The sequence below is a fragment of the Hakea prostrata genome, chromosome 5 (genome assembly GCF_041222555.1).
Source record: "Hakea prostrata isolate BN-2017 chromosome 5, UWA_Hpros_2, whole genome shotgun sequence".
Taxonomy (NCBI): Eukaryota; Viridiplantae; Streptophyta; class Magnoliopsida; order Proteales; family Proteaceae; genus Hakea; species Hakea prostrata.
Window position 1 is genome coordinate 7715127 of NC_142604.1, and position 16907 is coordinate 7732033.

The 16907-nt window shown below is 37.3% G+C and overlaps 1 protein-coding gene across 3 annotated transcripts in view; it reads left to right on the forward strand.

Moving 5' to 3' along the window:
- Positions 1-3121: 3121 nt before the first annotated feature.
- Positions 3122-16907, forward strand: part of LOC149014806 (transducin family protein / WD-40 repeat family protein) — a 73677-nt gene continuing 59891 nt past the window's right edge. For 2 of the 3 annotated variants that reach the window (XM_089155437.1, XM_089155438.1), the window contains exons 1-3: positions 3123-3485; positions 9121-9455; positions 13357-13460. In XM_089155437.1, coding sequence (XP_089011563.1) covers positions 3426-3485; positions 9121-9455; positions 13357-13460 — 499 coding nt within the window. In that variant the 5' untranslated portion in view covers positions 3123-3425. Of the gene's footprint in view, positions 3486-9120; positions 9456-13356; positions 13461-16907 lie in introns of all 3 variants that reach the window. The other variant, XM_089155439.1, reaches the window with a different exon arrangement.

Here is a 16907-nt window from a genome sequence, read left to right on the forward strand (position 1 = left end):
GGTGATGTGAGAGAGTGGTGACCTAATCCCCAACCATGGCTTGACAAGACTTTACACAACAACTGCGGAGAACCCAACAGACGTGCTTGAGTGCCGTGAGGGAAGAGTGATGAGACCGCCCAAAGAAGGCGGTGTATGACTTAATGCGTGTCTACCATAGAGACTTCATGATAGAGTTAGGAGCATAATCATTCACATATCATATCATTGTCATTAATTACATTATTGATATTTATGTTATATGTGTGGTGTGGAATCTTGAGAATGAATGTGTGATATGATGTTGAGTTGACCTCACTGAGTTCTGTTGAACTCATTCCTTTTATATGTCTTTTTCTATTAGATTATATTGCAGGTTATGAGAACTTCTTCCAAATGGAGGATTCATTGCTAGTATATCTTCTTGAAGGAGTGACCGAAGAAGAAGTTGACGCACATGGAGCTTCATGCCAGTATCAAGACTATTCTTTTGGGTGGGATTCCATTAGAGAACTAGTATACTTTAGTTTTCCGCTGCGTTGAAAATTACTCTCTTTTCTTTTAAAAACTCTGATGTTATATTTTTATTTTGAAGTAATGGATGATTGTAACCATTATTTCGGTTTTGATAACTTAGTATGATGAACTTTATTTATTCTTGTCCATTTAATTATGCTATATCATGTTTTGTATGGATTTGTCACTGAACCTAGATCTTGCGGTGTATCACCCCCACGGGCATTCGGGTAATGACCGAATCCGGTTGGGTGGGGTGTGACAATTCTACCTCATGGGTATCCCGATTTCGCCATCCCCAAAGAAATTGTAGGATACATACAAATCGCTTAGGCCAATCTTTGCTCCATTTGGCAGCAAACCCGTAGATATTGGCGTAGATCCATTACTCCTTTCCGCACCTAAAAAACCATTGTTGATTACGTGGTTTAAACATACATTCCCACATGCTTCTTGCACAACAACAATCCCTTAACACATGTAAAACATCTTCCACCTCTCATGCAAAGATTGCATTTACTATTGTCCTGAAGTTGCAAGTGGCGCTTTATAGCATTAATCATCAACCAAATCTTTACAATCAGACAAAAGAAGCTGCAAAATCAGTTTGGGAAATGAAGTTTCCAATATGTATTCCAAAAATTTTCATCGAAGATGCCCATATCTACAGATGGTTTGTTCTTGATCAATGTCTCATATGCAGAGCATATCGAAAAAATACCTTTAGTGGATGGGATCCAAGACATGACATCCAATCCATTGTCATTAGAGGGGATGGGGAAATCCTTCAATTTGATGCATATTTCTGCAGGGAGGTATCCCTCAATTTTTGTTGTCCATTCCATGCCATTACCTTCCAAGTATTGATTAATGACTTCTCACTGCCACTGACTGGGTATTGGAGATATCGTATGGACTTCCAAATTACCTTCTATGTCTAACCAGTTGTCCGGTTGTCCCTCCATAAATAAGTGTTCTTACCATCTCCAATGTTTATTTTGCAGTATTCTTTCATTTTACTTTTAACTCTGCAGATATCTCGCTACAATGGAAAATCAGTAGGAGCAACTTGAAAGGGATGTTTATGCCTTGTTTATCCATATTTATTTTGCAGAAATGCCAACCACAACGAGTTTTGCTTCTTAACTTTTCAAACGAGTTTCGCGATAAAGGCTTTATTCATCACTCGAAGCTTCTTAAAGCCTAATCCACCTTCCACCTTTGGTCTACAATTCTCGTTTCAGCTTACAAGATGTGCCTTTTATGCTGATTGGACTCGCCCCATATAAATGCTCAAATTAACTTTTCAACTTCACGTATGACCCCTTTTGGAATCAAAGTTGTCTGCATCAAGTAGTAAGGTACAATCATTACAACTGATTTTGTCAGGACAATTCATCCCACAAAGGGAGAAGCGAATAAGCTTTCCAATTGGAAAGCTGATCTGAACCCTTGTTAATAATATATTGATAACTATATTTTCTATCTCTTTTATAGTGGGTAGGTACCCCTAAATATCTGCCCAAGTCATCTATCATGGTGAAGTTGTTTCTCTGTGCAATATCCTTTGCCTTATGGCTCCTTACATTTTTGAAAAAAAAATACAAGTTTCCTCTATGCTCACTTTGTTGTCCGATGCGTCACAAAATTTATCCAAACATTCATTCACAATGGTAATTTGCTATAGGGAAGCCTCTAAAAAAAAAAAAAAAAAAACTACGTCATCAACAAACATAAGATGAGAGACTTCCATACCCCATTTACGAATACAACCAGGGATCCACTTCCCTACAGCCAGTGTATCTTGGATATAGTGGGTCAATCTCTCCATACAAATGACAAATAAAAATGGTGACAAAGGATCCCTTATCGAATTCCTCTGGAAGGTTTAAATTATTTTGTAATTTCCCCATTCCCAATAATCCTAAAGGTTGGACCTATAACGCACATCATAATCACATCGACCAGATTCGATGGTACCTCAGAGTGGCTCCTTTACAAGTTAAATATCTGAGAGTGGCTCCTTCACTAGTTAAATATCTAATCTCGTCTAAATAAATGCGCATCTATCAAAAAGGAGTTTTTTTAGAGTGAAAAAATAAAAAAAAAATATTATTTTATTAGAATTTGGGATAATTATTATTGCCTCGTATACCATAGCTTAATTACTAAAAGGACCCTATTCTTTATAAAATTATTGTTATCCTCTTATGTTATAATAATGTTACGAGACTATAAATAAATGAAAATCTAATGGGAGTAGGAATTTTTTAAAATTGATAATATCAAATTGGAAAGTAAATAATAAAAACTAAAAAAAACACAAAATTGAAAAATAAATATAAAAAAACTAACAAAAATAAGGAGCTACTAAATTAGGGTTAATTTTTCCTTAATTACGAAGATAATAATGTAATTTAATATAAAGTGCAAATAAATAGAATAAAAATTTTGATTATTTTGGAGTTTTCTAAACAAATAAAAATTATCATGTCATTATTTAATTAACGAAGTTTAACGATACAGAATAACACTAATTATAGATAAAGTCTAACGTTAGATTACTAATTTCAAAGTATATTGGATGTCGGCACTCAGGGCTAGGAACAAAGTTTGGGCTACGAACGTAGCACCGAAATTAGGGTTAGGGCTCTAGAAATTTGAAAACCTGTGCCTCTTGCAACCTGACAAGGCCACACGAACATTTTGTTTGGAGGCTATTGCATTGTGCTATGTGTCTCTTATTTTGAAGGAGGAGGAGAGTGTATTCTACGCCGCCGCAGGAGGAACTCAATCGGTGACTTATATGATATTATAATCTTTATATTCCTTGCTTCCTCAACTACACTACCAGTCAAATATTAACGCGAAAGCCTAAACCCCTTAATTTGCTCGTCGAAGCTTTTGTTCCCAGGTGATTGTCAACAACAATGGAGCCCGAATACGGAGAGTATCGTCTGAGTTGCGAACTGAAGGGTCACGAAGACGATGTAACTTATCTCGCCCAGTATTCTTTTTTTTCCTGCTATTCTTTCTTTAAAATTAATGAATTTTGTCATATTCGCTGTTCATCCAAAACGAGGGGGAGAAATAAGAATTAGATTGTTAGAAGCGATCTGATGATGTCCTTCCACTGCAACGTTCACGTGACTGCTTCATTGCACCTAACCACCTACCTTAATTAGTATGTTTAATCTATTGTATACTGCAGATTTTAGTTCTGATATTGGGCAACCAGCTTTTGTTTAGTGTGTATCATTTTCCGTCCCTGATTAACAAAATTGTATGGTGACTTTGTTTTTAATGTCGATATCCCATATAGACTTTACCTTTACTGGAGCAATTTTTGAATAGTGAACACTTGATACCATAATAAATTCTAATTTATGCGTCCCATGTATGGTTGCTTATGCATGGGATCACTGGAAAGATTTTGTAATTACTCTCTCATTCATTATGAACCAAGCCCAATACCCCCCAGTGAGTTTTAAAGAACAGGAAAGAGAACTATTTGATTTCTGAATCCTTATTCCATCCTGAATGGTTGGTAGTCCTAGAGCAAGATTAGATACATGTTCATCTGTAAGAATTTGGAATTTGGAATTTGGAATTTTGTTACCTTTGCTGATGACTGATTTCCCTTTTGATGAACTTGGGAGATAGCAAAGAACTTCAAGCAACTCAAAATTATGTTTCTGTAAGAAACCCAGCTGCAACAAAGTTTGTAGTCAGTCTATAGGGGTGGAAAAACTTGAAAGGGAAACAATGTAGCATCAGTAGGATAAAGATCCTGACAGGGAACAAGAAACATGTAACATGCTGTGGAATTTTGCGGCCTTCACTTCTCTGATTCGGATAATATGGTGGATTGATGAAGTCAGTCAGCATGATGTACTTGTGAATGAAGGAAATGATTTAGGTAAAAATTTTGAAACCGTAACATGTTCATGCAAGAGTAATGAGATTTAAGGTGCTAAGGCTAAATTAACCGTGTCTGATGTTTGAGAGTTGTAGAAGACACTTGGGAATCGAGAACATATAGGTTCTGGAAATTGATACAAGTAGTTGAATAAACAAGTTGGTAGCTGGCAATAAATTTGAGCTTTCACTATAATCTTGACTGTAATAGTGTAATGTTAATCATAGTAAATGTTTTGTAAATCATTTTTCTACAGGCACAGTGACACAGTTCTGCTGTCTAAAAAAAGTCTCAGGTTTAGGGATTCTCCCTGCACACACCAAAATCATGGGAATTGTTAGGGTTATATAAATTTTGTCAGGAATGTAACACGATCAGTTAGTTTCAAGTTTCTGTTTTGAAAACCAGTGTCTATTTCATTTTACATAATTATATAGCAATGAGTTTTAATCTACAAAACTACCAACTACAGTGGATCTCTCTCCTTTACCTAGTTTTCTGATTTTTTAACCACTAAAACTCTCTCTACCTTACTTCCTTTTTCTTCCTTGCAAGTTGCAGCCTCACCATCCGGGCATATCCCATTATCCCCTGTCCCAGTGATCATGACTACACTTCCATTTTCTTATGTGGTTACCATCGTGTGGGTTTGGGTAAGCAATCGAAGAGGCTCAGTGACAGTGGTGCTGACAAGTGAATGAGGAAGAAACAAGAGGTACTGAGGTAGTGAAGAAGACATGGAGGAAGTTGAGTGTAAAATCTCATTGATGGATTTCAGATGCAAATGAATGAAACTAAAATTAAATTCACTCATCTGGGTTGGGTTTCAATGCTGATGCAAGTGTTTATATATAAATCATGGTAAAATGCAGAACTAGCCTTGTATCATAATATTTTCAGTTCTGTTATGCTTTCATCTCACTCTATATTATGAAAACATAGACTCCACTAAAATGAGAAAAGGAATGGTAAAAGTTCAAATAAAGGAGTGAAGGGTGTAAGCGGGTGAGAGGTGGTGGTGGGAGTGAATGTGGTGGAGAGAGGCTGCAGTGTTGGTGTACCATCAGAATGGAACAGCAACAATTGTTGCAGGAGGTGAATGATCTATAGGTATCAGTGAAGCAAGGGACATGTCAGATGGAGCAGACATCTCATATAAGATGGCACCGATATTGGCTTGACCTTTATGTGTCATACTATTTTGCATTCTTTGTTGATGATGCAGTTAATAATATTGGTTCAGGCTGGAGAAGAAGGTCAATATGGCATCTCTAAGAACAGCAAGGAAGCTGGTCAGAGAAGAGAATTGTTCCCTTCTAGGTATGATTTTGGAAGAGAAAGAGAATGGCAAGGTTTAGTGTAGAGCAGATGGAGAACTTGCAGAGCCAGAGTGCTGCAGATCCAGCCAATTGGCCACCTAGACTGGGAGAATAAAATGGAGTGGGAATGTACTATCTCAAGAATCCAAAAGTTGAGGTGGTCATTGGGTGGGAAAATAGTAGACAACCTCCTAAGTTAAGGAGCTGCACTGATGTGGCACCCACTCCCATACCAGCCAACAAAGTCCGTGGGATTGTGGAAAACAAAGAAGGGGGCCACAATCCACCTCCCTCACCCCAACAACCCTCACCCCACCACGGCCCAACCCAAACCACCTCTTCTCCGCAAACAACGGCTCAAAACAACATAGGGGATAAAGGTGGGCGGATAGGAGTGGCGGGCAACGAGGGCCCAAAAGTAGCATCTAGGTAAAGTACAAAAAGGTTAGTTTATAGTTAATTGGTCAATAGTAAAGTCCAACTTAAGGAAGGGCAGAATGGGTTTATTATATGTATATCTAGCAGGAGTTTAAGTTAGTTTATTGTCCAAAAAGCCAAGCCAACAGCAGGACCATATAAGGCAAAAAGCCGCAGAGAAAGAAGAAGTGAAAAAAGATAAGCCCCAGAGAACTGTGGGAAGTATGTGCAATTAGTTGAGGATCCATTCTAGAGTTTTCTCAAAAGTTGAAGACCAAAGTCTAGGAGGATCCTAGGTGAAATCAAGCCTAGACACCTGTGACAGGTTGAATATCAAAGTTCAACCTTCAATCTCTGTGTGACTATTCCATCCTCAAGGCTTCATCTAGGTATCTAGCGGTGTATACTCCTTTCCCCTTTTCACATCACCCTTCTTTTCTATTCTTCTAGAATTTTTTTGGAGTTCTCACACCCAAAATTCAAGGTCAGATTTACGCCAATCTAACCAGTAAATCTGTTCCACACTTTTGGCATATCATCCCCCTAACCCTAGTGACCTTAGATCCCATTTCGCCCCTATTTTGACCATCCAATTTCAAGAAATAAATATTTTCTTGGATTTTTGTGCTCTCTGAAACCCCCAGATAAGAACCGCTGCACTCAAAATTTAGCCATCCACACCCAACCAAACTTTGGGGGGGATCATATCCCTATATTAGTACAAGTTCACCCCATTTCAATAATATTTCATCCCATATCTCAAGAACCTTCCCTGTCCCACCATACATTCCACTATTCTAAATATCTCCAAAACTGACACTCCATCATCCTTGATACTACTTCATTCCAATTAATCCAACTAGGGAATTCAGAGGTCACTAACCAAATCCTTCCTCACTAGCAAAATCATCCCATCACAGCCTATATCACAAAGAACTCCCATATCTGAAACCAAAATTTCATGAAAACCTTTCTTGGTCCTATATGGGTTGGTTTTTAAAAGATCTTGGAAGGAGTCACCCTCATTAAATTGGGGCTGCATCATAGTCTCACAGAACAGGTCTCTTGCCGAAGATGGTAATGATGGGGTTGTCTTGCATCTGGCTCATTTGAGCTTGCAGGAGGTTTTAGTCCAGAACAAGTTTGTCATCAAAGATAACTTCAGTGATGGGCTTGATCTTCATTTGGCTCATCTTGAGTATCATCTAATCTTTTTCTAAAGGCTTATGATATGCTTCTAGTTTTTTTCTCTCATGGTGAGGGGGAAGGACAAACTCAAAGGCCCAAAGAGGGATTGGGGTGGAGGTGATTGGAAAAGGGGATATTAGGGGCTGAAATGTTAAAAGATATGTACATTGTTGAAGGTGGAATATGGTGTTGAACAATTTTGTAGACCCAAACCCAAAATTTGGCAGTTTCATGAACTCAAACCCAAGGTTTACAGTTTCATGAGGGGAAATCCTATAGTAGATAATCATGTAACATTCCCCAAATTAATTTTGTTTTTATTTTATTTTTTAATGGGGTTGTGACAATGAGTTCTATGGGAACTCTAATTTAAATTCAGGGCCTGGTTCTAGCTGGAATCCTAATTTTGTTGGGATTCCTAATTAGACTTTGTATTCTTGTTTCTTTTCTTTCCATCAATTAGGATATATTTTAAATATTTGCTTTGAGCATAGCTTTTTGAATTTGATGTGCAAATTCTCTTGCATATTGAATTCTTCAAGCAACCAAAGGGAGCCAATTTTGATTCTCTTAAAATCTTGTTCATAATTAGAGAATTTAATATAGTGGATGATGTTTCACGGAGAGCTAAAATAGGATTGATGAAGTAGAGAGGTGCATCTGAGATTTCGCTAACTATGTGACTTACCTATGATGCATGGCGCATAATGTTTGGTAGTTAAAAAACATCATATGTTTCAACCTATGTAGTGGATTTGAGGATGTTGAGATGGATGAGTTGTAAAATTAGGAACAATGAGTTAAGGATATGCATGACATAGGCCTTGTATCTAGTATGGTGTCAAAGAGAGCTGATTGGATGGCAAGAATCTGTGTAGCCAATCCTATTTGGTTGGGACAAGGCTTCTTGTTGTTGAATAAGATAATGAATGATTATATTAGGGAAGGTATAGAAATAGCTCTTATACATCATGAAGATAAGTTAATTTATGATAAAGTTTTCTCAGGTGGCATGAGTTGCATGACCATGTTAAGCAGAAGCCTATGGATGCTTCATTAGGATGAGTGATTTGATTAACTAAAAGAGCCCAGGGCAGACATAAACTGGCCTTAGGAAAAGTAATGAAGGAAAGACATGCAAATTTAGGCGTCATATGAAGTATTACTTCGAATAGAGTTAGGGCGTGAGGATCTATGTGGCTGACCCCATTTTGTTGGAAATCTATTTTCAAACATTTTTTTTTTTAATTTATAATTTTTAAAATTATGATGTGTGCTCTGGAGGAAGTCGCATTGTTATTGTTTATGGTGAAAATCATTTTGAATATTTGAGTTCCTTTCACGTATAGTGGCTGATGCACCTTTCGGGCTTTAGCAGCATCATTAATTTAGTATTTTTTCTTCTTCTTCCTAATCTGGTTAAAATTTAGGAGATCACTGATGCTGTACCCAGGTTTTGGTTGGGGAGCATGCTTGCTTTTGTTTATGTACTGTGCATGGGTGTATAAATATCTTATATACCCTTGTAATTATTTTGCAGAATGTCATTTTGCTTATGTATTGTGTAGATGTGTATAACTAGACAAGTATATATCATTCCATACGCTTAGTAGGGCATCAAATGACCTATTTATCATGTACTGTTATTCTCTTAACACCCTGGACTTACCCTTCAGCACCGGCTTTGCCTTTTTAAGTGATGTTGATAATCTATTTCGCCTATTTGGTTTAATTGCTTGAAGTGTCATGATAACTAATACTGCCTGCCTGATTTTTTGTTAGGTACGTGGAATATGTGTTTGTGGTGACACTGGGTTAGCAACCTCCTCAAGAGACAGGACTGTCAGGTTCTGGACCCTGGATCCAGAAAAGAAGCACACCTATATGATGTCAAAAGTCATGTTAGGCCATTCTAGTTTTGTGGGTCCATTGGCTTGGATTGCGCCTACTGAGAGTTTTCCAGAAGGTGGGCTTGTGTCTGGTGGAATGGACACTCTTGTTTTGCTTTGGGATTTGAAAACAGCAGAGAAAGTACAAACGATGAAGGGCCATCAACTACAGGTCACTGGTCTCACCATAGATGATAACGGGGATATTGTGTCATCATCAGTTGACTGGTAGATCATCTGGAGATCTCTTGTTTAGTTGCATGTAACATGTTGATGTTGAAGTTTCTGTTTCTGTTATTGTACCTTGTATGCTTGTGAGTCTGAATGTTCCTTTTAGAGATAGTGGATTTTGTGTTTGGTTGCATATTTGATGAGCCTGCACATATTCTGCATGGTTGTCTTCTTTTTCATCTCCTACCCATGAGGATGCCATAATGGAGAACCTTCTAACATTATCTGACGCAAATAAAAGCAAGATGTTTTAGGAAGTTGAAAATTCTAGTTGGTCATAGGATAAACATGGATAATATAAAGATTGCAAGAGAATGGTATGTTCATAGGTAAATTATTTATTGTTTTCTTTTTGTCTTTTTAGAATTATTACTAATTGTTGTGTTCTTGGCAACATTGTTAAAACCTAGAAAACTAGCTGTGGGTAGGAGTTTGTAGTTGAAACTTAAAGAAAAGGGAAAATATATAGCACCCTATTTTAGTCTTTAAACCAAAAAAGATAATCATGATCCATGAAGAGCTTTTTTTTCCTCCTGGAAAAAAGGCCTTAACCGGTAATTTCCTACTGGGGGTCTGTGAGTTCCTTGCCTGCCTGTGTATCACCTTCAACCCCCAACTTGATTTGACCCCAAAGAGAAAGAAATAAGGTTAACTGTAATTGAAGTTAAGTTACTTTCTGAATTGCATATATATACTACAGAGTATATATATTCCTGCATGTATCTGGTTACAGGCTGCTTGGTTTGCATCAATGAGATCTGCTTACCCTTGTCCCTGGAAAAAAGGCCTTAACCGGTAATTTCCTATGAAAGAATTTTTGTTTTTGTTTTTTGGAGTGTGCATTTTACTGATGCTTTATTGATTGAATAGAGAGTTCTCTTGTAGTTTTATGGGTACCCCCTTATGGTTTGGTGGATACCTTGGCATTTGTTTTAAAGAGAAGTTGTACCTTTGGAACTTTCCTTTTTCTCAGTCATGTGATTATCTTCTTGTATATTTTAGATAGCATAATATCTATGATGAAACACAACCAGTTACTGTTCATGTCCCAGTGACATGAACAGTAACCTTGGAGATTATTCTTCATATTTGTTGGGCCCCGAGTCCAACAGTTTGTAAAGAGATAAGTAGGAGATGCTGTTTTGTGTGGGAGTTTTCAAGTGTGGGATTCTATTATTTACTAGGATAATTATGTAATTGGAATTTTAGTTTGGGTGGGAATAATTATGGTTGGTTTAAATCGTTAGAGAGTCCTAGTTCTATTTAAATACGTTTCTTCTATTATTTAAATGCTTGTATGCAGCTTAGTAAAGGATATGGATGATTTGAATTAAAGATTGAGCATTTTATGTGCATTTGCAACCCCCTTCTCTTTTTTTATTTTTATTTTCTTATTAGTCTTCTTCTCGTTCGTCCCTTGCTACAGATCTGATTCTTCTCAGGTTTCCCTTTTTTCCCCCTATCTTCTTTATCTTTCTTCCTCTCTCTCTCTCTCTCAATTCTTATTCTTTCTGTGATTTGTCTTCCCTGCTAATTCTTATTCTTTCTGTGATCTGTCTTTGCTGCTATTTCTTCTTCTTCCTGTGGTCTTTCTCCCCATTCTGTCCTCTCATTTTGTCTTCACCTATTCACTACCACTGCGATTGACAACACTATCAGCAAACCTGATGCAGCACAACCAGTTACTGTTCATGCTACAGTAATGCAAACAGTAACCTAGGAGATTATTCTTCCAATTTGTTGGGATCCTGGTCCAGCTTGCAACTAGATAAAATAGGAGATGTTGTTCTGCTTGGGAGTTCTAGAGGTAATGTAAGATTTTATTATATATTTATCGGGATAATTATTTAGTTAGATTTTTATTTGGGTACAATATTTAGGATCAGTTTTAGTTAGTTTCAAAATGCTAAGAGCCCTAGTAGGGTCAGTTTTAGTTAATTTTAAAGTGCCAAGAGGTCCTACTATAGTTGTTTTCTTATGGAAGTGTCTTTTATTATTTAAACACTTGTAATCAGCTTATCGTGGGCAGAATAAAATAGATGAATTATAGCTAAAGTTTTGTACATTTGCAGCCCCCCTTCTCTTCTTATGAGTGTTCTCCCTCTTCCTGTACTACAACTTTGAGTCTTCTCAGGTTTCTTTCTTGTTTTCTTCTTTTTTCTTGCCCCTCATTATTTGGTGGTGAGATCCCAAACCTGGGTAAATCTCTTCTTTCTCGGACTCTTCAACCTTCTTGTCTCTCTTCCCCTCTTAACTTCTCCTCCCTTGGATCTTTCTATCTGTTGTATCTCTCCCTTCTTTTTTATTTCCCATACTGCAGTAACCCATCAAATCCTGTTTTAGTGGTACTGATTAGATGGAGGAGTTTTTTTTTTAATGAAACTCGAGGATGAGTTTGTTAAGAGAGGGAAAAATTGATGCAACACAATCAATTACTGTCCACGCTACAACATTGTGAACAGTAACCTAGGAGATTATCCTTCCTTTTTGGTGGGCCCCAAGTACAGCTTGCAAGGAAATAAAATAGGAGATGCTGTTCTGCTTGGGAGTTTTTAAGGATAATGTAGAATTTTATGATGTACTATAATTATGTGATTAGATTTTTAATATGGGTAGCATAGGATATTTAGGACCAGTGTTAGTTTTAAATTGCTAAGAGTCCTAGTAGGATCAGTTCAAGAGGCCTACCACAGTTGTTTTCTTGTTGAAGTATGTCTCTTTTGTTATATTTTTCAACGCTTGTAGTCAGCTTATTGAGGATGGAGTAGAAATGAATCAAATGATGACTTAAAAGCTTGAGCTTTGTACATTTGCAAGCCCCTCTTCTCTCTCTCCCTCTCTTCTTTTCTTTTAAGTTTATTCTCCCTCTTCCCCTGCTAGAACTCTGAGACTGCTCAGGTTTCTTTCTTGTTTTCTTCTCTCTTTTGTGCCCCCCCCCCCAATTAAAACCTTACCTTCCTTCTTCTCTGTAGTAACATGAACAGTAATCTTAGAGATTATTCTTTATATTTGGTGGGCCCCAAGTCCAGCCACTTGTAAAGAGATAAAGTAGGAGATGCTGTTTTGCATGGGAGTTTTAAACATGATGTATGATTGTATTTTGTTTTTGTATTTATTGGGAATAGTTATGTAAGCAGAGTTTTAGTTTGCATAGGTAACATAGGAATCATTATGTTAATTTAAATCGATAAGGAGTCCTAGTTTTATTGAAATATATTTGTTTTATTTTAAGGATATGGAACATATGAACTAAAAACTGAGTATTGCATGTGCATTTGCAACCCCCCTTCTCTTTTTCTCATTTCTTACGAGTCTTCTTCTCCCTCTTCCTGTGCTATAAATCTGATTCTTCTCAGGTTTTCCTTTCCTCTCCCTATCTTCTCTATTTTGTCTCCTATTAATCCATCTAGGTATCAACTCTCTCCTATGTTGTGTTTTCTGCATCAATACCCCCTATGTCATTTTTCACCCTGCTTTTTTCTTAGCTTATTTTCTTGAGATTCCCATTGTTCTTTCAGCTGGAATTTTTCTGATCTGTGGATTTACTTTCTTCTAATTGTTATGCATAATTCTTTAACATCCAACCCTGATATAGGCTCCACGGCCTCTGCTGCTCAACTATGTTTGTCATGATGGTTAGATGTAGAAGTTCTACATATATTGCCTATTGAATATCTAGTGAGGTGTTTATTACTTAGTTTGTTCTTTTGTTTGGTCTCTCTGATATTGTAGTGGCTACATATTCAATTAAAACTGTAAAAACTCTTTTCTGCCTTCATTTGCTGTAACATCATGCACTTCATTTTGTCTTAGTTGCTGAGTTGGTTTATAAATTAGGACTTTCAAACTAAACATCAATTGAATCTGAGCAGCTTTTCCTTGTGCTTTTGCGTTGCAGTACCGTAAGACGATGGAGGAATGGCCAGTCCATTGAGTTTTGGGAGGCACATAAAGCTGCAATACAAGCAGTCACAAAACTACCCTCAGGCGAGCTTGTTACAGGTGTGGTTCTAATTTATATTCAGTTTTTTTGAAGTTGGACCCCCTGGCCCATCCTATATTTCTGTTACTTTTTTTTTTTGGGGGGGGGGGGGGTGTTGAAGCGAAGGAAAAAAAATTGTAGAGTGAGTAGAGATGATAATGCCCAAGTGGATACTGAAGGCAAAACTAAAATAGTTCCGGAGGGTCTGTGATGCAGGAAAATCACAGAAAGGGCCTTTTGTGTCTCTGTGTGTGCTAAAATGAGTTTTGGTTTGGGCTATATAATATTGGGCTTTGTTCTTAATGGGCCAAATTTGAGTGGGGGTTAAAAAAATGGGGCCGGGGAGGGGGGGGAAAAAGGGAGGAGGAAAAAAGGGGGGGGGGGGGGAAAAAAGGTGGTGGTTTTATCAACCTCAGGAGTTCAAGTTATGCTCTTCCAGTGTAAGTAATGGTTTGAGATCTATTACCTACTGTGCAGTTGTGCACCGTAGGCATATGGATTGAGCTTTGTTTGCATCCAAAACCTGTTCACCAATCCTTCTTCCAAGAAACCTGTATATGATAGATGGATCTAAATCTTATTCAGATTGAACTTCCATATTATATGAACTGCTCCTAAACCTGTCAAACCCATACAGTTTGGTTTATGAACCTGAATTGATGCCGTTACTCCCAAAAAAAAAAATTTGATCACAAAAACCGCAAATCATCTTTATTTTCATCTTCCTGCGTCCTTCTTCAGATCCTTTGCTCCTGTTAAAATCCTTCCTTCTGTAGAATCTCAGATCCTTGCTTCTTTTTTACTCTGAGGAGCATTTTGTAACAGAGAACACTAAGGGAAGGAATCCAACTCAATATTCCCACCATTGTTTGCACGAATGCACTCTATGGCAATTAGTGATGCTATAGCCCCCAAAATATATGGTTGCTCTGTTCAAGGTACGCTGTACACTTCTCATTGATGAAATGGTGCAATTCATTTTCATGGCAGGGTTAACCATGTGTTTGTTCCTCTTCAATTACAAACATTATTTAAAGGTTGAATATCTCGGAAGAGGATATGTAGATTTGAAGAAATTCAAGTCATGTAAAAGTTAGAAATCTGCAAATTTTATCGTCAGCATAGATTGGAAATGAAGCTTTTGGTGATGGTGATGCTTTTGTCTCTTGTGGTTTTTGAAGATGAAGATGCAAATGGTGGCAGCAGTCACACAGCCCACACCTACAGAGCATAGAAGAAATTTCGACCGAAATGCTTGCATTTTTGAAAACCGAAATGAAATTCCAATTATTTCTGAAAAGTTACAGGTTTCAACCGGTCGACCATCTCAACCACAATTTCGACCATTTCAACATTCCAACTTGTTTTTTTTTCAGTTTTTGTTGATTTCTATCCCATTTTCACCTAATTTCCACAACTCCTTTGCCTTCAAGCACCTCTTTTGCTCATCTTTTGCCTCCAAACACCTTCTAAGCCACAATAGCTACAAAGGAAACTCCGGTAGCAATAAAATGTGAAGCATGAGCCATACCCAACAGTTCTAAACTTTCCCTTTTTTATTTTTGTTTTGTTCATGCCTTAAATGTTCTTGTATTGCTTTGAAATTAATATATGTTTAGCCTAGGATTATGATCTATGATTGTGTTTTGTTAAACTTATTTTTTGATTATTTGCTACCATTTTCCATTTTTTGATCTTAATAATTATTTTCTAAAGTATGTATTTTTATCTTATATATATATGATAATGGGCCGAATATGGAGACACCATCACGGGGGGGCGGGCCGGCGCCCCGGCCCCGGCCCGGGGCGGGAAGTTTGGCGGCGGGAGGGCCAATACGGCCCGAACTGGGCGGGCGGGCGGGTCCGGCCCGCCCCCATCCCGCCGCCGATTTGGCCCGACCCAGGCCCCGATCCTAGCCCGTTTGGCCCCGATCGGCCCCGATCCCCCGCCCGATCTGGCCCCGATCCCGGCCCGATCCCGACCCATCGGCCCCGATCTTGGCCTTGATTTTGGCCCTGATCCTGGCCCTGATATTAGCCATGATCCTAACCTTGATCCCCGCTGCCATTCGAGTCTAAAGACCGGAACCTCCACCCACATGGAGAGGAATTAATTGTAATACATATGGGTGGATACGACACGGCAAATTTTAGAAACATGATCATGTTTTGTAGAAAATTAATAAAATAAATTATAACCCATTACCAATGTAATAAGCATCTATTTGATTTTGGCCCCGATCCCGACCCTAATTTTGGCTCTAATCTTAATATTAATTTGACGATGATGATACTAGATTTTTAACCCGATCTTCATACTAACATGATATGAGTCTTGATTTTGACATTTAGTCACTTTGATCATATTAGACTATAAATTCACTTTATATTATTTTTAAGGTAATTTTTACTTTTTCCACAAACTCATTTTTAGTTTAATAAAATATTGATTTTGTTTTTTGCTTAAGGCGAGATAATATATTATAAATAATAAAAACTATTACATAAAGAATTAATATCTAACAAATCTATACCCCAACTTCTCATCATGAATATCTAACAAATCTACGTGATATTTAAAAAAATTATTAAAAACATATAGCTATGTTTGTAACTAAAACATCATTTTTTTAACTATGAAAAAATACATTTTTGTTGAATACTAAATTATCGTCGATTTACTTGTTAACAAGGTTTTGAATATGAATTTTTGTATTGAATAAAGATATCAATTTATTAAACTGTGAATGATAACATACCACCTACGGCAAGTTCTTGACTTTGAAGATAAAATTTTCATTTATTAGATTCCTTTTGAATCCTCGATGTTTCTAAGAGTACAAAAAGAGTTTGTGACATTCTCTATAATTGACTTGACTTTAAAATATGCCTAAATTTAATTACAATTCTTCTCTCTACTTATTGAGAGAGAGAGAGAGAGAGAGAGAGAGAGAGAGAGAGAGAGAGAGAGCGAGAGAGAGAAATTAATTGAGAATTGAGATAAATCTTTTCTTTTTCCCTTGAGCTTGCATATAATAACCATAATTTTCATCAAATAGCAAATTAGAAAACCCTAGAAATTTGAATTTATCTATTTCTCTAAAATCTAAATGGGTATAAATAGTTAAATACATATTGAATATAAGTTTTGGATTATTTATTGACATCTTTACTATTTTATTTTCCAGAACTGAGTTTGGAATTTAATAATTTAATTACTTTAATATGTATTTTAATTATTACCTGTCTTACATTTGATATTTACGACCAAAGATATGGCCAATTAAAGCTAGCAGGGCCAATTGGCCATGGGCCAATTAGGGCCGGGACGGGGCCAATCGGGAAGGCAAAACAAAGGCCAAAGGGGGAAGGGGCCGGGGAGGGGGACAACATGGCGAACAGGGCGGGAATGGGCTCAAATTATACCATATAGGGAATGGGCTTGGGATGCAAGTTGGTCGATTG